Source organism: Cryptomeria japonica, chromosome 1, assembly GCF_030272615.1.
Source record: "Cryptomeria japonica chromosome 1, Sugi_1.0, whole genome shotgun sequence".
In the NCBI taxonomy this organism is placed as follows: Eukaryota; Viridiplantae; Streptophyta; class Pinopsida; order Cupressales; family Cupressaceae; genus Cryptomeria; species Cryptomeria japonica.
Window position 1 is genome coordinate 356,675,794 of NC_081405.1, and position 25,013 is coordinate 356,700,806.

A 25,013-nucleotide genomic window follows, 5' to 3' on the forward strand; every position below is an offset into this window, starting at 1 on the left:
AGGACATGGGCGACCTCTTTCAATCCAGCGTTCCAAGGCGAGGTACATCGTCATCCTGCACATCAAGGACAAAAGGAGTTAGAACAAGAGTTAATTAAAGATAGCCTCTCAACGACATCAAATTGAATATCTAGCAAGCTTCAAGTGTCAGATGAGGTGGCGTCCTAGTCATCATTTCTCCAATCAGTGAAGTCCATCTCAGCATGTCCAGATTCAATGTACTTAACTCATGGAAGGTGGCACAAACTCCGATGTACCTACCCCGGCTTTCCATTGGTCGATTTTTCTAAAAGGGACATGTGTCCAAGCAATACAATTTTATCATTGGTCAAGCATTAAATGTTATGTAATGGTTGTAACAAACCCTAATTAGGGTTTTCATTGTAAAATCTTGGCCATTGATCTTGAATTGATCTAAGCCATCAAATTGTATTGTGGGCACTATATAAGCCCAGGCATTTCATTTTGTAAGGAATGAATTTTAGATGATTAGAGAGAGTTGTAAATAGTTGGAAGAGTTAGAATATAGTTGATAGAATAGCAATTAGAGTAGAATAGGAGGACAAGGCAAGAAATTGTTGCCATTGATTGTAAACAAACTCCATTTTCATTGAAGTAATGGTGAAATATGTCGTTTTCTTGCAATTTGCATGGTTTCTTGTTGAAGTCTTCAATCTTAGATGGTAGATAATTAGATGAATGGAGGAAATGTGATTGATTGATGGTGGAATTCGTACATCCATACTACTAGCAGTTTGTTGATTGCAGACTTGCCTTGCGTAGTCAACTGGAATCATTCAGCTTAAGCTCAATTTCAATTTGTCGCCTCTTCATTGATATGCATCAACTTGGATGGTATCTATGCCTGCGGTGATGATTTGAACATCATAAAGCTCCCTTAGAAGATCGCACTAGTCTTGTGTAGATGTTCCATTGATGTCAAAACAAGATCTAGTTAGAGTTTTGTCAAAAATCAAATCATTGCTCCTACATTCTTAGTATTAGGATTAGATCCTCTCTTCGCCCTTATCCTTTTTCCATTTTTTTAATCTAAGTTAGTAAGAGCCTGTGTCCAGCAAAGCAGATCGGAAGTTCAATGTAAGTCCCCTTGTGATTCCAGCAAATCACATCATACCACTGGAGCTTATCCACACGTGGAGACCCCACTAAAAGAACCTTGGAGTCCATCTAACTGATCCTTTTTGCAGATCTTCAGCAGTTAGAGACTATTTTCTCAAGAGAGGATAAGATACCTATTGGTATTTTATTCTGTGTATGATTGTGTACAAAATACACGTCAACACTGCCACATGTCATGATCCATTCATGACTTTCATCTTGCATTGCCCGCAAGAGTGAATGTATAAGCTTCATAGAGTATACCTGCAGTAAAACAACCAGCATTAGTGCACCGGATCCCATCAGAACTCTGCAGTTAAGTGCGCTTGGGCCGGAGTAGTACTGGGATGGGTGACCTCTCTGGAAGTCCCGGTGTTGCACCCTTAATCAGATCTTGACATCTGCTGCTCCACCTTATCATCTGCTGTTAATGAAGGGCTGCATTCATCACTGATTTCTTGAACTGCAATCTGAGATAAGTCATTGCCTTGTAAACTGTCTATATTTGAGATAATACATATCACATTTAAAGGCTGGGTTTTTCACATCTAGGAGGGCGGTTTTCCCAGGGTATTGGTGTCTTGTGTCTTGTGTTTTATTGCTGTTACTGTTTATACATAGTCTGATTATAATCAAATTTGTTAAATTAACATCTGATTGCTTAAAATTAACATGGTATCGGAGCTTTAGGTTCATTCAAATAATCAGATTATTAGTTGCCCTTCACTTTCAGTTTGCTGTTTTAGTTTTGCAAGATGGTTACAGGTCTGAAAGTAGAGGATAGACTTGAAGGTGCCCTCAATTTTACATCATGGAAAGTTCGTGTCCTTCTTGCACTTGAAGAATTAGAGCTGTTACAGTTTGTGGAAGATATGGATCTGACTGAACCTTCAGATTTGGAAGAGCTAAAGCAATTCAAGAAGAATGCTCTCAAAGCAAAGAAGTTCCTTATTGATTCCGTGAAGGATCATCTTGTTCCAGTCATCTCCAAATTGAAGACAGCTCGAAAGATGTTCAAACATCTAGAAGGGATATATGAGATCAACAACATCAGCCAGACACTCACATTGAGGCAGCAATTTCTTCAAGTCAGAATGTGCAAAGGAGATTCAGTCATGTCCTTCTTCATGAAGATTTCAGAATTGAAGGACCAACTCAGCGCCATTGGAAGCAAGGTTGTGGACAAGGATATTGTCATGATTGCATTGAATGGTCTTCCTGACTCTTGGGATCCCTTCATTTAAAGCATAAGTGGAAGAGCTGAATTCCCTTCCTTCGATTGCCTCCGGTCAGATTGCATTCAAGAGGAGTCTCGCCTAGCTGCCAGAGAACTGCATAAAGGCTCTCATGGAGGAGATCAACATGTGCTTGCATCTCAGCATGTTAGAAGGAAGGGAGGCCATTGGAAGAAGAACAACTTCAAAAGAGATAGAGACTTCAGACCTCTAGCTTTCGATTCAAGGAAGAAGCCAAGGGATCTTTCACGTGTCCGTTGCTTCAGATGCGACAAGTTTGGACATTATGCCAAAGAAGGGGAGGCCAACCTGAATGAAGTTGCAAACTCAGAGGATAATGAAGACTATCTCTTCTTTTTTGCTTTTCCAGCAATGTGCCAACCGATAGCAACACTTGGTTGATCGACAATGGTGCATCTAGACACATCATGAGATATCGAGAGCATCTCTCAGACTCGATGGAGAAAGAGTCCAATCTTCATGTGGTAATTGGTGATGATGCATAGTATTCGGTAAGAGGCTTTGGTAGTACTTTAAATTTAGAATCTGGTATGACCTTGCATCTTCGTGATATTTTATTTGCGCCTGGAATTAAGAGGAATTTAATTTCTATTTCTGCCCTAGAAGATAAAGGTTATCAAATAGCATTTTCTAAGGGTAAAGTACTTGCATGGCCTAAGAAATCTAGTATTAAATCTACTCGTGTTATTGGAAATAGATATGATAGTTTGTATAAGCTTTCAGCTAACCCCATTCGAGCACTCATTCATGAAGCGCCTGAATCTAGCAAGCTATGGCATAGAAGGCTTGGTCATCTTCACTATCAAGCACTTCCTTCACTTGAAAGGATGGTTAAAGGTATGCCCAAACTTAATCAATCTCATGATAATGCTTGCAAAGGTTGTGCATTAGGTAAGAACACTAAAAGTCCATTTCATAAAAGTGAAAGTAGAGCTAAAGAAAAATTAGCACTTGTTCATTCTGTTCTATGTGGACCTATGTCCGTTCCTTCACTTAGCAGATTTCTATACTATGTTACATTTATAGATGATTTTTCTAGAAAGACTTGGATTTACTTTCTAAAATCTAAAGAATTTGATGAAGTGTTAAGTAGGTTTAAAGAATTTAAATCTCTAGCTGAAAATATGTCTGGTAAAAGGATTAAAGTGTTAAGATCTGACAATGGAGGTGAATATACCTCAAGTAGCTTCAATGACTTTTGTGCAGAAACAAGAATTAAGAGGGAGTTCTGTGTTCCCTACAATCCTCAGCAAAATGGTGTAGCTGAATGAAAGAATAGAACCATTGTTGAAGCTGCCAAAGCTATGATTCATGATCAGGACCTGCAGATCTTCTTATGGGCTGAAACATCCAAGATTGTTGTGTACATTTAGAATAGATGTCCTCACCGTGTCCTAAAGAACATAACTCCCGAGGAAGCTTTCACAGGAGTCAAACTAGATATCAGCCACCTAAGGATCTTTGGAAGTCCTGTCTTTGTTCATGTGCCAAAGGAAAAGAGGACTAAGTTAGAGCCTTACGGGAAGAAGGGTATCTTTGTTGGATATAGTGAATCTTCCAAGGCATTTCGCATTTGCATTCCTGGTCAAAGGTACATTGAGGTAAGTAGGGATGTCACCTTTGAAGAAAATATTGCTTTCAAGAAATCTAAAGGTTCTCTTATTGATAATGATAAAGAAGTTAATGATAATCAAGATATGGACATTGATACTAACCTTGAGATTCAGAGGGAGCCTATTGAGCCTCCTGAACCTATTGAGCATGATGATCCTCCTGAGCCTCTAGTTCCAACTGATGGACCTAGAGATATTGCAGTTAGCAAGAAAAGACCCCTTTGGGTTAGAAGCACAATTCAAGATGCAGAAAAGTTTGCAGCTCCTAGTGGCACTTTCAGAGAAAGTAAGAGACCTCAGAAGCTCCCTAACTATGTTGCAATGATATGCAACATCATTGAGGCTGAACCATCCAGCATAGAAGAAGCTATGAACCAGCAAGCATGGAAGTTAGCTATGGACGAAGAGTATCAATCCATCATCAAGAATGATGTCTGGGATGTTGTGCCTAACCTAAAGGTAAGTCTGTTGTTTCTTCCAAATGGTTGTTTAAAATTAAACATGCTGCTAATGGTAGCATAGAGAAATATAAAGCTAGATTTGTAGCTCGTGCTTTTTCTCAAAGGAAGGCATAGATTATGAAGAAACATTTGCTCCTGTTGCTAGATATACTTCTATTAGAACTATTATAGCTATTGCTGCAGCCAAAGGTTGGAAATTACATCAAATGGATGTAAAGACTGCCTTCCTTAATGGTGTTATTGAGGAAGAAGTCTATATTGAACAACCTGAAGGCTATGAGATTCATAATAGAGAGACTCATGTGTGCATATTGAAGAAAGCTCTCTACGGCCTCAAGCAAGCTCCTAGAGCTTGGTATGAAAGAATTGATAAGTACTTAGCTAGTTTAGGATTTTATAAGAATGATGCTGATCCTAACATTTACTTTAAAGTATTTAATGGTGAAATGCTAATTCTAGTTTTATATGTTGATGATTTATTTCTAACTAGTGAAGATAGTCTCATCGTTAGGTGTAAGAAAGAATTAGCTACTGAATTTGAAATGAAGGATCTAGGTCTAATGCATTACTTTCTAGGGTTATAAGTTTGGCAAAGACCTAATGAAATTATTCTAAGTCAAGGTAAATATACTATTGATATATTGAAAAGATTTGGTATGATGGATTGTAAACCTATGTCTACTCCTATGGAAACTAACTTGAAGAAGTTGAGTATTTCTGCATCTAACTCTGATTTTGCAGATCTCTCAGAGTATAGGCAGTTGATTAGATCCTTGATGTATTTAGTCAACACAAGACCAGATATTTGCTATGCAGTGAGTGCACTTAGCCAATTCATGAACCAACCAAAGCATGTTCACTTGGTGGCAACCAAGCACATTCTGAGATACTTGCGTGGAACAATTGGCTATGGGCTGAAGTATCCAATCAACACAACAATCAACTTGGAAGGTTACTTTGATTCTGATTGGGCTGGAAGTGTTACTGACAGGAAAAACACTTCAGGAATCTGTTTCAGCTGGGGTTCCGCTATGATCTCTTGGGCTAGTAGGAAACGGTCCTCAGTTGCATTAAGTACTGCAGAAGCTGAATACATTGCCTCAAGTGTGGCAACTAGAGAAGCAGTTTGGCTTCGCAAGCTTCTTGCTGAGTTGTTTGGACAATCTTAGGAATCCACTATTATTTATTGTGATAATCAGAGTTGTATTAAAATGCCTAATAATCCCGTGTTTCATGACAGGTCAAAACATGTGGAAACCCATTATCACTATATTCATGATATGGCACAAAGAGGTGCCATTCAACTGGAATATATCAGCATTGATGAACAGGTTTTTGATGTTCTCACCAAGCCTCTAGCTCAGGTGAAGTTTGAGTACTTCAGAGAGAAGCTTGGAATGGTGGAGAACACAACATTGATTGAGAGGGAGTCTCAATCTTAGTGATGCAATTCAGTTTGCGTCTTCCACCCTCTGCGGGCAATGCAAGGTGGAGTCACCCTCTGCGGGCAATGCAAGGTGACAGCATGTCCTTCTCTGGGAGAAGGTTGAGGTGTAATACCTCTTCCATCCTCTGCGGGCAATGCAAGGTGGGCCCATCCTCTGCGGGAAATGCAAGGTGGGTCCTGTTGTGACGTTTTCACACATCGCCCCATTGCAAATGGGGAACCCCTTCTTTTTAGGCCCTCCCAGTCTTTTGGCTTGCGTTTTTGGGGTCTTTTCATAGCAGTCTCGTCACTCTCTCTGCTTTGCAAGTGTTTGGGGGTCATATTGATTAAATCTGCTTTTCGTTTGAGTGAGTTTGGTGAAGTCTAGGGCCTTTTTTGTCTTTTTTTGGGTTTATGCCTTTTGTCCTAGATTTTAGGGGTTTTTGTTAGGGTTTTGAAGAAACTGAATAGACGACTGGAATTAGGACCCTTCAAGGAACCTCCCAGTAAAATTTGAGCCAAAACGGAGCAACTTTCTATTTTTAGAAAGTCCCTATTTTTAGGGATTTTTCTGAGTCCTGGAATGTCTTCATTTTGCCAAAAATCAAACTTACTATTTTTAGTAAGTGCTTTTCTGACCTATTTTGCCCAAACCTTGACATTTTGAAACACTTACTATTTGGGAAAATCTATTTTTGGCAGGATCTTCACAGGAAAACACTGAAAGCTGAATATCTCTGAAGACGCTGAAGACTGAACGTTCCTGAAGACCATTTCTAAATCCGGAAGAGTCAGAAGGCAGACAAGTTGGATCAAAAAATGGTAAAGTTTGGAACTCCTATTCTAGAAGAGGAAAGCATGCAAAATCATCCAAGTCCAGAAATTCACATCAATCCACCAATGTCATCCTGATCCGAAAATGGCTTGAAATTTGACAAGTCTGAAAACTTTAAAGATCTTCCAAAAACTAGAATTTGCATTATGATTCCTATGGACCTGAAACCACTCTCAAACATCCTGACAATATATATGAAATATAACTTAAAGTATAAGTTCTTATACTTAAATGTTATATTTCATATATGTATCCTGACGAAGAGCCTGGAACTTGTGAAAAGCATCAGAATCCTCCATGCATGAAGAATTCCACCCAAGGAAATGATTGGGCGCTAGATGAGGCAGTTCAGGAAATGTTTGGAAATTCATGAATCCTCCACAGTGGTGAAATTCCGCCCAACCTTGGACTTGGGCGCTAAAAAGGTCTCAAGGATTCACAAAAAAGTTGTGAATTCCTCCACTTAGTGAAAATTCTGCCCTACTCCAAGAGAGGGCGCCAAAGTGGAGTGCTCAAGGAGAATGGAGAAAGTTTAGAATTCCATGCCTAAAGGAGATTAGCGCCCAAGGCATGAATAAGGCGCTGAAATGAGGTCCTCAAGGAATTCATAAAAAATGAAGAAATCCATTGCATAGTGATTATAGAAAAGGTATCCATGGAGAGCAGGAAAGAATAAATATCCTCCACCAAGTCAAAATTCCGCCCAAGATGAAGGACAGGCGCCAAAACCAAGGAGGCATGGAGGATTCAAAAATTCACTGAATCCTCCACCAAGTCAAAATTCCGCCCAAGATGAAGGACAGGCGCCAAAATGAAGGAGGCATGGAGGATTCACAAATTTCATTGCATCCTCCACCAAGTCAAAATTTCTTCCTCAGGGAGGAATTGCGCCCAAGAAGAAGAAATTCCAAGAAAGTGAAAAAATTGGGTTGTGTCAGAAATTCCTTCCTTTAGGACAAAATTCCAGGAAAGGTGAAAAATTGACTAAGTCTTTGAAATTTCTTCCTTAAGGACATAGTTATTGGAAATCATGAAAATTGGCTAAGGCATGAAGAATTTCCTTCCTCGGGGTAAGGAACAAATTTCTTTCGAAAGGAGAATTCCTTCACAACAAGAAATCACACCCAAGGATGAATTGAAGATAAAATTTTTAAGGCAAGGAAGGAATCAGGGATGAACTGAACAAGAAATTGCCCCCAAGAAAAGTTTTTAAAAATCCATTCTCGGGCATCAAATCACATCCAAGTTTCAAAAGTTTTTACAGATTTGGATTCGTAGTTGAATTTTCTCTCTCCTGGACCGTGGAACCCTAATTTGGAAATTTTCCTAAAAAATAGGAGATGGTGAAAATTGATGGAAAACCTTCTTCAAGCAAGGAAAGTTGAGGAGACTTAAAGAAAATTCTTCCTAAATTGAATTTTCCCTCTCCAACAATTCCAGATATGCAGGAGCAGATATACGACGGTGGGGTCCACTTGCATGGCAAGGATCTATTGAACACGTGGCAGTAGACTGGCGCATTCATTACCGGAATATTTGACCAAATGGCATCCCGATCTTTGCATGTTGAATTTATGGCAGATTCCTTTTGCATGCAACTGCCGCATGAGGAAATGATGAAGCATTTATGACATAATGAGGTGATTTTTGCATGGATGAATATTCAACGCATGTTGGGTGAATTTGAAGGAGGTGGTGCATTTAATGCGCAATGGATGCTATTTTGGGTACTTTTGAATTAATTGTATATGGGCATGATGGGTTATTGATTTGAGATTCCCACCTTGTTGCATCTTGAGTGGAGAATCTTTTAGGGAAAACCCTAATTAGGGTTTGCATGTAATCATGGCCTAAGGCCTATATAAAGGGGTGACCCCCCTCATTTGTAAAGGAGGGAGCTTTGTATGAAATTGTTGCGATAAGTTTTGAGATAATAACAGTGAAACATTGTTCTTTGATGGTGTCCACTTAAGTTATTTTTTTAAAGCTTGCGTGGTTTCACCTTCCTCACTTAGAGTAGAAGTATTGTAGTGCTTTGATTTCAATGGAGAATGTAATGGTGTTTGATGAATTTCCATGGTTCATACTTTTTGCATCTTGCTGATTGTAAGTTGCAGTGTAAAGTTAGCCTGAACCCTTTAAATTTGTGCTAAGTTCGATTGTAGATGGGCGTTTGGATTGCGCCGTTTTTGGGTATTCAAATGTACTTTCTCGATTTGAAAATCCTCTAGCATCCCCAGAAGATTGCACCAGTTCTTGCGAAGTTGTAGTTGATCTTGGCGAAGCAGAGCTTGGTTTATTTGGAATTTGTCCACCAAAGCACTATTCACTGTTATCACTGCCCTTAGGAGTAGATTTAGATCCTTCTAAACCCTTTCCCCTTTACTTTCCAATTCATTCCAGTTCAGTCCGTTTGAAGTAGAAGCAACAACATCGCAGAATTGTCATATCTGATGATGGAGTTCCAGCCACAACAAAGAAGTGAAGGAATGATGCAAATGTAAGGCCCCTTGGATTACCAGCAATGACATCAGCCAACTGAGTCACGTCCATGCATTGAAGGAACCTTGGAGTCAATTGTTTGAACTTCTTGCAATCTTAGCATGCAATCGCACTTTGATCAAGAGAGTGAAGTGACCGTTAGGCAACTTTATTCTGTGTTCGAAGTAGTCATAAAAAACACGTCAACAGGTCCATCCTCTGCGAGCAATGCAATATGGACATCATGAAATGAGTTCATGATATTTATGTGTTTTACTGTAGGTATACTCTATGAAGCTTATACATTCACTCTTGCGGGCAATGCAAGATGAAAGTCATGAATGGATCATGACATGTGGTAGTTATCCTCCCTACCTAAGAGGGAGTGTTGAAATAGTAGTTAGCTTAGACACCTATTGTATTTTAATGTTGTCAATGACAATTAAAATACACTTGTATTATCTTTTATGTAAATGTGTCATTGGGCTGGACCCAAAATGTAACGTGGAAGTCAACTCAATGTGTTATTGGGATGGACCCAACTGTAGCGTGGAAAGGCAATACAATGTGTCATTGGGCTGGGCCCAAAATGTAACGTGCAAAGGCAATTCAATAACTATTGGGCTGGACCCAAATGTCCAACGTGAGAAATATACAATAACAATATAACATTATTCATGCAAGCCGACTTGAGGATGATTAGCGCCTAATGTTGATATATAACTACTCCAAGATGAAGTCATTTGTACACACATTCATTTTTGTATTCTCCTACCTGCTCTCCTAGCAGTGATCCTTCCTAATGCGAACTTGTGCAACGTGATTATGCAAACTCTTCAAGGTTGATTGTAGCGAAGTTGTCAAAGTTCATCTCAAGGTCTCTTGTGCAAATCGGATCCAAACATCTGCTGCTCCGCCTTATCATCTGCTGTTATCACTGATTTCTTGAACTGCAATCTGAGATAAGTCATTGCCTTGTAAACTGTCTATATTTGAGATAATACATATCACATTGAAAGGCTGGGTTTTTCACCTCCAAGAGGGAGGTTTTCCTAGGGTATTGGTGTCTTGTGTTTTATTGCTGTTACTGTTTATAACTTTATACACAGTCTGATTATAATCAAATTGGTTAAATTAACATGTGATTGCTTAAAATTAACAAAGAGAAGCTATGCCACTGCAGTGGCCAATGCTTCATTCAAAACTTAACTATCTCTCAAGCTTGCACCCACAGTTGTGATGGGTCTATAAACCTTGTCCCAAAAAAGAATCTGAAACTTGTGATATTTAAAGGTTTCTTGCCAAGAGAAGTCTTCATCATTTGGTTGATCTTAGAGATCACCTCTTTTGGAGCTTAAAATTAAGAGAAGAGGTAAATGGGAAGAGCTTGTGCAATAAATTTTAGGAGTGTGAGCCTTCAATGCTTTGCTCAAGAACTTGCCTTTCTAACTAGCCAGCATTGGAATATTTGGAGAATATTTTGCTTCAGAAGCTTATTGCACCTTCCAAATTATGGAATGGCCAAGTACTTGCTAGTTGATTGTCAAAGTTGGTGTCTAAAGAATGAATGCATTGAATTTAAGAGAATTGGATGGCACACACTGCAATGCATGTTGTTAATTTTAGTGATCAGATTTAGATATAACTTAGAAATAACACAAAGCAATCACACAAAAGAGACAAGACACCAAGAATACCCTGGGAAAACCTCCCTCTTGGAGGAAAAACCCAGCATCAAGTCCAGATCAAAATCCTTTAATCATGAGCAAATTACAAGTACAATGAAGATCAAGTCACTTATCTGATTAAGTCACCAACCTAGGGCAGAGCTTTGCCCAATCTAAATCACTGATTGCAGGCCCTAATTCGCTGATCCCACAAGTAGGGTTTCGGCACCACAAAAGAGGATGATCGCTGCTCTAAATTAGTGAGTTAGACAACTCAATATCGCCCAACATAGTCGCCCATAATTTGCACAAGTCTGCTCCACAAGGGTGATCAGATTCGGGTCTGGAATGAAGCTCAGAATGATCAATAGTTGGCCCAGATATAAGGTAGATTCACAACTTAGATTCCACACTAATTCGCCCAGCCACAAGAACAGATTCACATTAATTAGGATGACAAATCCGTTGGTAGAAGACCACTTATAGCAAAGCAAATATTCGCTGATGATGGAATGCTTATCTTTGGATTTGTAGATTGAGTCTTGTTATATACAAGATTCAATCATCTTCTTGCCCAAGTCGGATGACCTATTTGGCCAACTTGATTTCATATTTTATTCCTTTACATTGGCGCCTAAATTTGGGATTATAATTGAACTACAAGTTACATGATTTTCTCTAATTGGGCCCAACCCAATACTTTACAAGTAATTGCTCATGATATTGTTGCTATTACAATATACATTAAATTTTAATTGCCACTTAGGCAACATTAAAATTTAATCAACATAATCTGATCTAGCTATCACATTTCAACACATGTATGCTTGTATATATTATTCTACAGGAAAGTTACATTGGTGGTTATAACTTACATCATAAGTTGCATTTAGATTTAACTAATGTGTGTTATTTCATTATTAACATATTACATCGTTTACTTAAGCAATACATGCCCATGTGTAGAAAGTATACATGCCCGTGTGCTGGAAACTTATCAGACACGAAGCATACACATGAATACACGAGGCATACACTTGGATATATGCAAACACGGAGCATACATGTGAATACGCATTGTTAGATTCCTTCTTATTGACTAGATTGATTTATTGATTCATCTTTACCCTGCAGGATGGCAGGATCAAAGCTCTGATACCACTTGTAATGTCCCTAGTTTACCATAGATTATAATTCTTAGTTGTTAAAGGAGGGTTACAACAGGGAGTACCTTTAACTCTTACCCTGCAACAAGTTAGGAAATAGTCTAGCAATTATAACATAAAGTAAAGAATGAACTGATCATGATAAAATGAAGGCTAACTATGTAAAACAAGAAGACTAACTATGATTCATAAGTCAAAGAGAGCTAACTATGATAAATAAGTTAACGTTAAGGAACGCTAGATAAATATAAATGTAAAGAAACATGGATCATAAGTAGAAGTATCCGAAACAAAGTGAGTTAGGGCGGATGACTCAATAGGGTGTCCTCAACAACCATTCTCCCTTAACCATACTTGATAGGGTGTCCTAACTCCCTCAATCAAGTCATACTTGGTAGTTGGTAGGGTGTCCTTAACTGCGTTCTCCCTCACCAAATATGATCATGTAGGGTGTCTTATACAACATTTCCCCCTACCCGATATAGTCATGCAGGGCGTCTTATATAACAGTTCCCCCTACCCAATATAATCATGTAGGGTGTCTTATAACAGCTCTCCCTACCTAATATTATCATGTAGGGTGTCTTATAATAGTTCCCCTTACTTCTCATGAATTGGTTCAGTTTGTTCAGATTGTTATAAATATAGAAATTATTATCAGCATTCATGCATTCAGATTATTTATCAGACAATTACTAGTGTCCAAATCTGTTGGACAATACTCAGATTGTTATCGATTTCCACGTGTTAATTAGTATCCAGATCATTTACCAAACAATTAGCAATGTCCAGGTTCGTTCTTCAATATTCAGTTTATTATCAGTTTTCAGACAATTTAAATAATTATCAATACTTAGATTGTTACCAATTCCCAGATTATTGCAGGGTGTGTCTAATTGTTTATATATAGAAATTAATGTATTATTACATCATATATTTGATTGCATCCATATTATTATTACAGAATATACCACCGCTGTTTTACAGGGTAATCCAAATTATGCTATGAGAATATAAAGTATAAATGTAGATATACATTCCAGAGAATACGCGATGCCTTGTTATTGCAGAAGCATGAGTTTCTGACCCAAGTGTAGTTTCCCAAATATTGTTCTCCTCCCTTCTCTTACCATGATTGGGTATATTCAGAACATATGAAAGAATTCATTCTACATATAATAAATTAGCAAATTGTGGTAATCAGACGAACTGCTGAATATTTAATATCTTATAGAATCCAATCTGAATCCTTCGATTCTTATTTCTTCAGGTCTTTTTGTGCTTGTAACTTAATAAAAGTTCTGATCTGATCTGATCAATGGTGATCTCCCTAGATGCTTTTGATTCCTTTTCTTTATATCTTTCAATGTGAGGGAGAGGTCACACCTCTTCATCATGTATGCCATTTGGCAAGAGACACATCCTTTCATTATTTCTGTCCTTTGAAGGGGACACAACCTTTCACAATCAGATCTGCACTTTTATTTCCAAATTCTCCCCTCTTTGAATGAGTTCATGTCTTAATTAAATATAAATAATCCAGAGAAGCTTAGGATTATTAAAATTTAATTAGTTGATTATTCCCTAAAAATACCCTACTTTGCCTAAAATAGGCTAATGGTCTTCAACAAATGACTCATTTGGAAGCAGTGGTCATTACACAGGCCAAGTAGAACAAAACCCCCTACCAATTGACTCATATAACTACTCGAAAGCTGACAAACAATTAATACATAGTCGATCACAACCATATTAACAAAGCATAAATAGAGCATTGTATGCTGACCACCTCAACTTTTAATGACTTTTGATTTTCCTTATGGTTTGTTTGTACATATTAGTCTATAATTGAAGCCCAAAATTATATGGGACTATATCTTTTATTGGAAATTGAAATTATCCTAGAGTTAATTCAAGAAGCATATTGAGCAAGCAGATTGTATAGGCTAATAGAATTGTAAGAGTTGTGAGTGAGCTTAGCGTTAGGACCTATGTTCTCAAGGAATTAGGTTGGTTATATGCCCAAGTGGCCTATGATTGTAAATACCATTGAAGTTGTGGATTTTGAGTGAGTTTGTAACTCACTATTTGTTGGAGTTTTTTTTTCCTCATACTTGGATTTCTTGAGGGTAAATCCTTTGTCATTTTGTGGTGAATGCTTTGCTCTTATTTATATTTGCAAGTTCAGTTTAGGTGATTGGCAGAGTATGCGGTGTTAATTTCCACAGATTAAAATTGTATGTTTATTACTTGTGCATGGAATTTTCATTGTAGCTTACAGATCACTTGATTACCTCATCCATGTGTTGGGAGAACAAATAATAGACTTCATGATCCTCTACTCTTTGACCTTTCTTGACTAAGGAGAGTCAACTACCTAGCACTCAATACATCCACTTAAGTGATGCTACCGAAGCTGCAATACTTTGCAATGTAATGAAATTGGTAGTAAATCATGTGGCTCTTGATTCACAAGCTTAAGCACCCAAGAGTGGTTATCGATTATTTTGTAATGTTCTTTGCTTCGTCATCCATTGTTTTGAACCAATTAAATTTTCCTAAATCTTCAAGGGTAAGGTCAATGGAATGGGCTACCCAAGGACTCAAAAAAATAGTAGGGTGCCTCACTTCAAGTAGTCTCCTAGTTGCCACATATGCTGCTGCATTGCCATCACAACTTGTACAACATTGTCCGTGCCCACCTCCTTCGCCATCTCATTGAAAATGTTACATGGTGTCCCAACATTTTTGACTTAACTAGAGGCATCAATTGACTTAAAGAATCCCAATTGGCCACCTAAAGCCACAAGGAAGTTAATTATCATGTGGTTTCTGCTATCCATCCCTTATTAGAAAAAATAGTGCAACTCTTTTTTTGTCAAACCCTCTTTTGTTCTTCAACTAATACCTTTGTGTTTTTCACAACATTCTCCAACAAGAGCCCACTCAAATCAGAAGGGTTTGGTGCCTTGAAACCTTCTCTTGCTACAGTCAATGTATTGACCAGTGATTCCCAATGGGGCTCCTTGTAACATTGAATGATTTGTTGTTGTAGTACCGATCGGCACATGCCAACTTTGCTCCCTTATGATTCCACACAACAGTTTCTGGTGAAAGTTGCCCACTAGCAGTATTGAGAAATAGAGAAATCTTGTGCTTGTGATTGTTAAAGCCGGCCAGAACTATCTGCAGTAAGATAACCCTGTATCTGTGGGCCAATGAAAAAGTACACTAAATCAGCCTTTGGCATTGGAGGAGAACTCATCATAGTTGCTATTGCCTTATTTGTTCTCTTCTCTTTTGTTTTCTTCTCCTCATACAAAGCAAGGAGAGCCTCAATCTCTCTTGTATCTCACTCTCCACTGCATTACATAGCTGCACATCTTAGCCAATGATCAATGCAAAGTGAAATGTTAGGTGATGGATGCCTTTGCTTATATGTAACCACAATAATTGCACACCAATATTCTTGTTTTTGTAACTTGTGCATAATGCTTCCAAATGGACTCTGTAGCCTTGCTACCACTTCTATTGCTTGCCACTGCCATTTATCTGATAAAAAGTTGAAAGAAATCCTTAGAAGAATGGAAAAAATCAGAAAAATTGAACATTGAACAATGTAAGCCCTAGGAAGTAATTGAAATAAAAAAATTGCAGTGATAAAATGCTAGAATGAAAGGAGACAAATTACAATAAACAACTGTTATGTATCTTTCAAATGCAGTTGATAAATTCTCTAACTCATTCCATAATCACTCAAAATGGCTCAAAATCACTTGGAAATGAACACATTTTAGCCACAATATTGTTAGGTCAAAGTCTCAAAGGAGAAAATGCAAAAATTGGATGTTCTGGGCATTTTATGGGTGTATTGTCATGTTCTTGTGCCTGGTGAGTTTATTTATTTTAGTAGCTGAAAATTGTCAGCAACTTGCTGGACTGGTTTAGCTTATGATTACTCACAAGTTGGTATATCTCTGAGTTTTTAAACTATGATCCCATCCTTATCCACTCCCTATACTCTCACATGGATCATTGGACATGCACTTTTTTCTATTTCCCAATGTTCTAAATTGCCACTTCATTCTTTATATGCAAAAACACTTTCTACTTACATTTTAATTTTTTGGTACCCACTCTTGGCTCCTTTTTGACTCCCTCTTAAACAAATTCATCTTATATACATGTATCTGAGGCCCACCTTCTAACCTCGCTTTTTAACTTGTCAACTTCACACATTTTTGATAATATTTCTAATATCTATGCTCAAGCTACTCATCCATACATCCATGTCTTTATATCCCTCTTCCAGTCAGGTTTCTTCCTAAACATCAACACTCTAATGTTATAGGACCCTCATATCCCCTTCACTTTTGTGCCCTCTCCAACTTCACACTTTCTAGAGGCATGACCACAGTAAAAGAGTTAAACATTAATAAATACAACTATAATCTCAACCCTAACTTCATTGGTGCTGATTAGATTTTCATTCAACAGCTTCCTTGTCAGGGGCATGTACCTTGCATATATGTTTGCCCTTTTTAGGACAATCAATATTGGGGAATGGTTTGATGTTGCGTGTACAGCATCAGAGATTAAAAGAATCCATGGGAGATAATTTCATCCTTAGTCTTCAATATTTCCTCTTCTGAGTTTATAACTATTGTCACAGTAATGGAACAGCATCTTGGTATGGGTTCTGTTAACAATGAATTTAATTTCAAGTGAATTTGTGTTGATAAAGTTTTGGATTATTTATTTTTTGATTCAATGGTGGATGAAGACAACTCAAGAAATATCATGATACAAGCCCTAGCAATACAACTCTTATGCATGCATCCACTCCCCAACTGTATGACTGCATCTACGCATGCACAATTGCAATTCGACAATGTCATTCTGACAGTGGCACACACATCATCCAGTTAAGTTTCTTGGATTTGTGAAAAATCTTTTCAGTTCCTTCAATCAAGTCCTGAGGATGGCATTGAGTGTGGAACTATTTTCTCACAAAGATGAAGCCCAAGAGAAGTGCAAAACTAAGGAACCTTAGGCAGTTCAAATGAAAGTGTGGTGATAGTGGCAACAAAACACTGCAAATTTACTTGAGAAGAGCCAAATAAGAGAAAAGGCAGTCATAACATGAACACCCAGTTGAAGGAAGCGATAGGTGAAAGCTTTGAGCAAAAGGGAAGAGAGTTTCTCTGTATTGATGTTGAGGAGATTTGTGCAGAAGCACTTACAACAAGGATTTTCCAGCAATTATTCTCAAAACTCAGGCATGTGTAGTAGTAGGAGTTGAATCTTACTCTAGTATTGATCGATATCCCTGTTTCCTTGTGTCTTTGGAAAGTCAATCACCCTCCTATTTATCCTAAAACTCAGCCCACATCTAAAGTTTATTCTGTAGCCGAGCTCTATAAGATGAGAATAAAAGCTAGGTCTTCATTGACACCCACCTTTAACAGATTTGCCATTCCCTGAGGTTTTCATTATCCTACAATGAGTGGATATAACACCCTCCAAATTCTGCCCTCCAATTTCATGTTCCCCAACAGTTTCCATGGAATGCGATCCTCTGTTTAGCGCACAACCAAACTTGTAATTTGAATCCTCAAGGAGTAAATTTTCTGAAATTCATAAATGTGATCCCACCTCTAATTGTTGCTGTAATAGCAATGACCACCACTCTGCAGAAACTCGACAGAAACATCAAAGAAAAGGGGGTTCACTTCTCCTATCTTGAGAGTTGCTTGGGAAAGTCACTTCATTGTGTTAAAAAACATCAGGAAATTACAAAGATCCAAGAGGGCCTGAGTTAATGGAAACCTTCATGCATCAACATCAACAAAAGACTTGGAGCTGTTGAGAGTCTGCTGTTATCTGGAAAAGGCAAAATGAGGATTGCTAATATGCAGCAGAAGCTGGCAAGGACTGACCTTTGCATATAAAGGCATGTAGCTTATGCTACGAGCTCCACTGACACCAGAGTGAGGGGTTCTACTTGGACCGTTGCAATAATTAGCTCCCAATCCATTCTAGTCAACCTCAACTGGTAGGCTATGGAGGAAAATAATAAAACTATTCCTTCTCAGGGAGTTCCCTATTAAGCATATTGTGATCACAAAAGTTTTAATGTAGCTTTTGGCTTGTTTTTTTAGCATGATGTTTTAGCGTGATGATGAAAGAGCAAATCTATATTTGCGTTAATATTCTGTTTAATAGCTATAAAACACCCCTCATTTCCTTGTAAAAATGCACCATCTTGAGATGGTTACACGAATCTGTACAATGTGGTACTCTCTCTATTTTAAATACAATCTTAACTTTATCGAGAAGAGTTGATGTACTTCAAGCTTGATGCCTTTCTTATTGCTCTCCTTACAACATGATAGATGCACCTTGTAACATATAGTAAATACTGATTCATATAGATTGCAGATATAATAATTGGGCAAATTTTGGAAGGTTCCCATTCTTAACTGGAGAAAACTAAAGATTTGAAACTTAGTGTATCCATCTTAGCTTTCATTTCACATTTACTTCAAAAGTAGAGATCTGTATTTTATATTAAATCTTTAGAAATTGGGAGTGGTTTTCAAAATGATGTAGTGACTTTGTCGCAATATGTACACTTAAATATATTGTGTGGAATTTCGAAAGGCTACATGATTGGAAAAGTGCCTTACACTAATTACCCATTTGATGCAATGTAGGGCTTTCTTACGATACAAATGAGCGAGTTTTAAAAGATGCATTCTCTCGTTACGGTGAAGTGCTTGAAGGTAAGAACATACTGTAAACTTATGGTCAAAGGGAACCAGCTAATATTATTTACTGTTCACTTATTTGGCTCAATTGCTATACAATTGAAAGTTGGTTTGAAAGTATGTGATAGCTTCTGAAAGTCATGTATAATGCCTGCAGTTAAAGTGCTGGTTAATCTAAATACAGGACGGTCAAAGGGGTGTGGAATTGTGCAATTTGCTTCTGAAACAGAGGCAGATAATGCTCGAAAAGAAATGGATGGGGTGGTGGGTTTCTCCTACCTCTATATAAAGTTCAATGCTTGAAAGTCAGCATTAAAGAATTGTGTTATATTCAATGGGTAATTCAATTGTTTTTGCAGCAACTGGATGGAAGAAATATTCGTGTGGAATTTCCAAATAGCAGACCACTTCGTATTGGTGGAGCTCCCCAAGGTACTGCAAGACCACCTTCAAGTCTGAACAAAGAAACATTTATTGAAGGTTTGGATGATTGAGAAGGTTGACATGTTTTATTATTGCAAAACACTACTGGCACATAATTCTTGGATTGTGCTAGAGTGTGATGTAGCATTCATCATATTATTTCTAGTTTTATTATTGTCAGAGTGCAGGTAATTTTCTGATGTAATAGGAATGCATCTTCAAGATCATCGACATGATTGTATGCAAGTAGTAATTTTAAGTGAAAATGTCTACGATTAATGTAGAGAAAGTTTGATTAATTTCTGGTGCAATATATTATTGCATTGCTCTGGTATATTTATCTTTTACTTTGCATAACCGTGAGGGAATAGAACATATGCTGTATGTGGGTGTGAACAAATAACATACTCATTTATCATACACTGTTTCTCTCAATTTCCAGGGAGTGGGGAAGTTTTCAGTTACAGCAATTGTTTTTTCCATTTTTTTTCCGATCTTGTTAACGGCATTTATGAATAAAAAGAGTATCAGTAAAAACAAGCTGACATTTCATGAGTTGTTACCATTGTATGACAATTTGTTTCACAGAGAGCAAATAATAATGTCATCACCCCTATCTTCAGCATTTTAAATAGAAATTGTACCATTGACCAATTTTCTGCTGCTGGATTTTGTTAGATCATCTTTTGCACCATTTAATGTTTCAATTCAGTCATATTGTAAAAAACCTGAACAAATTCTAACATTGTTTTTGCTGTTAGATTTTCTAGGATCATCTTTTGCATCATATAACGTTTCAATTCAGTCATATTGTAAACAATCTGAACAATTCTAGCATTGTTTCTATAGATAAAACTTTTGGCATTCATCATTGGAAAGAAGAGTTCCCAAACATTATTTGTCAAACAAATTAAGTTAGATGCACTAATGCCAACCAAATTTTGAATGGGTTATTTGTTAGAAGCTTCAGCATATTCTTTATTAAGGGATTCACTAGAGAGTATTGTTGATGTGTTTTTTATGCACTTTAAACATAGAATAAAATACTAGGTATTCTATCCTCTCTTGAACAAGGAAACCTTATATGCTAATCAAATGTGGTCAGATAAGGTAACCCCAAGGTTTCTTTAATTAGGTCTTGACAATGCAATCGGATAGACTTAGTTGAAATGATGTGATATGCCGATACCACAAAGGGACTTACATTAATGAATCGCAGCTGGAATTTGCAAACCAACTTCTCTCAAGCAAAGAAATATCAAAAGGGAAAGGGTTTAGAGAATCTATTCTAATCGAACACCTAAGGTCAATGATGATAATAAATGGTGCTTTGATAGACAAATTCCTTCTAGCCAAGCTTTTGCTTTGCCATGATAGCAACAACTACACAAAACTGATATGATCTCCTAAGGCAGTGAATGATTTTCATTATTGCAAATATTCATATAAATACCCAATACTGATGCAACTTGAACAAATACCCACAAGTGAACTTAGCCACAATAACAGGGTTTGGGCTAACTTTACACTAAAGCTTACAATCAACAAACCACAAAAAGTATGAACCGAAGAATTCTTCATATATCATCACATTGCTTCATTAAAATCAATGAACTTTAACTAAAACTTGAGTTGAAACTTGAAAAGTAAAAACCATTCAACATGTTCAAATAACATGCGAAGATTCACCATATCTTCATTGAAAGTAGTATGTTTATTCCATCAAGCCTTGGCAACAATTAACCCTTGATCAACTATTAACCTATTGTATATTCAACTTTACAAATGAGAAGGCTATGCCTTATATAGCTTTCTAATTACAAATGAATGGCTTGGATCTAATCCAAATCAATGGCCAAGATTACATGATGAAACCCTAATTAGGGTTAGTTATAACTAATTCCTCTTTGACCTATGAGAAAATTACAATTGCTTGATTACATGTGCTTCTAGGACTAATAGGAAATAACTTGTAATTTCCATCTTTCTTTGACTTGGTTCGATGAATTTGGACATGTCGACTTTGAATTCTTGATTGGTGGATGGTGAGTTGTTGCCAGCTCAGCATGCTCCTTTGTAGATCATCATGAAGAAGTCTTTGTGTCTTGGGGCAATATCTCTTGATACTCAACATTTGCCAAGCTCATGTATGATTGTGATGGTTCATATTCCTAAATTGCATCATCTTCAAACTTTGATTAACTGTTCTGAAACAACTTGTTTGAGAGATGCATTCAGTGATTTTGTCCTTTGCATTTGCACTACACCTTCATCTTTCTTGCCTTATGATGTCAATGCTCAATCTTCATGTGTGGTTGTAGTTGTATCCTCCATCCACATTTGCAATGTTGTATAGGCTTTGATCCCTTCATTTGCAATGTTGTAGAGCCTTTGCTACCAGCTTCTCGCATCCATCATTCCTGACAAAGGAAGCTAGCATACGTCAGATTTTTATTGACCAATTCATTTCATATTAAATAATATCAACAAATACAACATCATTAAAACACTCTTACCACTCTTTGATGTGCATTTCGGAAATTTTCCTCCTTAAGTATGCATTTTTGGGGATATGGGGTTCTCATGTATAAAGTCGGGATTTCAACCTTCCCATCTATAAAATTGGAACTTTAGGGTCTTCATGTGAGAAATAGGAACTTTTACCTTGCCATGCACAAAATCGGGATTTGAATGTATAATCTCGGGTTTAAGGGAGGTTCATGTATAAAATCAGAAATTTGACCCTTGCATGTATAAAATCGGGGTTTAGAGTGTTTCTTGCACAATTTCGGGTTTTCAAGCTATGCATGCACAATTTTGGAAATTTCATATGCTCATGTATAAAATCAAACATTTTACCTTGTCATGCACAAAATCAGACTTTTCATGTGCTAATGTAAGAAATCGGAAATTTGTTCAAGTCATGCATGAAACCAAAAATTTCAAGTAGTCATGTATGAAATCAGACTTTGAGGATCCTCATGTATAAAATAGGGATTTTGAGCACTTCATGCATAATATAGGGATTTTGAGCGCTTCATGCAAGAAATAGGGATTTTGAGCACTTCATGCAAGAAATAGGGATTTTGAGCACTTCATGCAAGAAATAGGGATTTTGAGCACTTCATGCATAAAATAGGAATTTTGAGCACTTCATGCATAAGATAGGGATTTTGAGTACTTATGCAAGAAATAGGGATTTTGTAGTACATATGCAAGGATGGCGGGTTTGTGCAGTGCTCATGCATAGTTTTCATCACTTCACCACTTTTGGCACTTGCAACATAGGCAACTCTTGTAATGCAACTCAGGGAGACAAAGAAGGCAATATTTGGACGAAATTGCAAGGGGACCTTGCAATGCCACCCTTGTAACAACTAAAGAAAGAAATCTCACAACCTCATCTTTCAAGACCTCTCTCTCAATCTTGGACCCACTATTGGACTCGTCAATACGAAACCCTCTCATTCTAAGGCTAAAGACCACAAAATGTTGCCAAGAGAACACTAGACTAACCAAAACACCTAACCTAGCTAGTGAAAAGAGGGGTCCCCATTTGCAATGGGGTGATGTGTGAAAACGTCACAACATCTAGCACCAATTTGAATAAATGTTCTTGAACTTCTCAAAGATAAAGACTCATTTCACACCTAGAACCTCTAGATAATTCAACCCAACCTATCAAATGACTAGGAGATTTACCCAAAAGGGAAGCAAAATCACAAATTGGATCAAGGTACTTCATCTTTGATTACCTAGTTGTGTGCCAATGTATTCATTACAACTCATAAGACCATTGTGACCCTTAGAATCCACCGTGATGACCTATGTGAGTGGTCCTAATTTCAAAAGCATCCTAGATAGAGACTTGCTACCAGTGAGTATCCATAGCCCCGATGAGGTTATTGCTGTAATATCACGATATTGTTCCATTGCCATCTAGGTGTCCATGTGGTGTCCATAGCTCCGATGGAGTTATTCACATTTTCCTAGAGCCAAATACTTTGATATTTCTTTTATTCATTTTTCTATCTTTTTTTCTTTTTTCTTTTCTCTTCTTCTTTCTTTTGATACTGCTTTTCTCTCTCACATTTCTTTTTTTTCACGTTTTGCAATTTGGCTCATAAGCAATGAAACTCATATGAGTTCGATAATTGGAGTGGCACTGAAGCAAGATTTAAGATTTTTCAGTAGCCATGGCTTCTCCTAAGAAACCACAACGACTCAAAGCAATTATTTATGTGTTAAAGATATAGTAATCGAAAGATATCCGTGTCAAGACACAATAGGTGATTACCTTCCAATTCAAGGACAAATCTTAACCAAATGATAAATTAGAGAAGAATAACCTTGGATTCTAAAGAACATAAATAATTATCTAGGAAATGGACCGAACGTAAGATCAAAATTGTGCTAGTGCATGCGAAAACAACACAACACCTTTCTCACAGACAAAGCCCCTACAAAGGAAACTAAAACCAAGCAACAACTAACTCTAAATGACCTAAACTAAGGAACACTTAAATTATGCAAACCAAACCAAAAAAAACTAAACTAAACTACTCGAAATGAAACCACACAACCTAAGCCAACTGAACAATCTTGAGCCAAGTGACTCAAGGCATATTAACAACTGGGCTTAAGAAAAGTATGCCAAACTAAAACACAGAAAAATAAAATCTACTCTAAGCTATGTACAAAACATCTATGACAAACAAGACTCAAAAGTCCTAAAAATATACAAAACCTCACATGATTTCTCAATATGTTTAACAGTAACATAACGCAAGTCACAGTTTGAAGTTTTGCAAATTTATCCTTGAATTCAGAGAAATGAATTCTTATAATGCAACTTTCATATTCATTCAACACCTCTCGCAAGATTATCAATTGAGGCAATTCATTTGGTCCATGATTTATCCAGATGCAAGTTTTTCCTAAACTTCCATAATCAAACTCATAATCTTTAAAACTAGAGTCAAGGAAAGAAACAACCTAGTGATCTTCGTCCTTGAATGAATTTTTTTGTTTCTATCCACCAATTCATTAGGAGGTCTAAGTTGATGATGTATCATCCCACTCACATTCAAAACATGCAAATCAAAATTACACTCATTAGCTAGCATTTCATGGTGAAAATTATATTCAAATTGAAAATAAGCATGAAACATTTCACCTATTAGTCTTCTTGATTCTTTAGCAATGGACTTAGCACCACTTCGAATTGCTCTTCATACCTGGCCTCCATTGTAACAACTTTCTATCATCTTGTTCAATTTCTCCTAAGTTGTCTAACAATTCTTGCATTTTAACAATACATGAATGAACGTCTTCATCGATTATGCTTGTGTTTGCATCAGTCCTCCCGTTGCATAAGCGGCCGAGTGATGTTGGTTGTAATGGTCCTCTCGCTGCATAAGTAGTTTAGTTGAGTAATTTGGTAATTCGGTCTTCGTTGAAATATTGTGGTAGAGTGATTTGTGTCTGCAATATTGTTCTCTTGGCTGGTTCACCGCCAAGTTCGTTGGATAAGCAGAAGGGGTTGGCTTGCTAGCCAGTATTATATTTGCTTTATCATTTCCAATAGATTTGTGAGCTAACGTACCCCTTATCACCGTATGCTCTCACCTTCCCACATTGGGCACTTGGTGATCAGAAAGTGGAAGGGTTGCATTTTCAGCAAGCTTTGAGATTATGTTTTCTAACCTTAATGGGTTATGTGTTTGTTGGTAATTCTTATTGCACTTAAAAAACAAAAAAAATTATCCGGGATATTACAACTATCTTTCTCACTTG

At 37.2% G+C, this 25,013-nt stretch overlaps 1 protein-coding gene and 1 pseudogene across 2 annotated transcripts in view; both read left to right on the plus strand.

Annotated features, from left to right (window-relative positions):
- Positions 1-19,635, plus strand: part of LOC131069130 (glycine-rich RNA-binding protein 4, mitochondrial) — a 32,906-nt gene extending 13,271 nt beyond the window's left edge. Inside the window, exons 2-4 of one of the 2 annotated variants that reach the window (XM_058004465.2) lie at positions 18,741-18,809; positions 18,952-19,058; positions 19,154-19,635. In XM_058004465.2, the coding sequence (XP_057860448.1) occupies positions 18,741-18,809; positions 18,952-19,058; positions 19,154-19,288 (311 nt within the window). In that variant the 3' untranslated portion in view covers positions 19,289-19,635. The remainder of the gene's footprint in view (positions 1-18,740; positions 18,810-18,951; positions 19,059-19,153) is intronic. The other variant, XM_058004466.2, reaches the window with a different exon arrangement.
- Positions 1,385-1,503, plus strand: LOC131069152 (5S ribosomal RNA; annotated as a pseudogene).
- Positions 19,636-25,013: the final 5,378 nt, after the last annotated feature.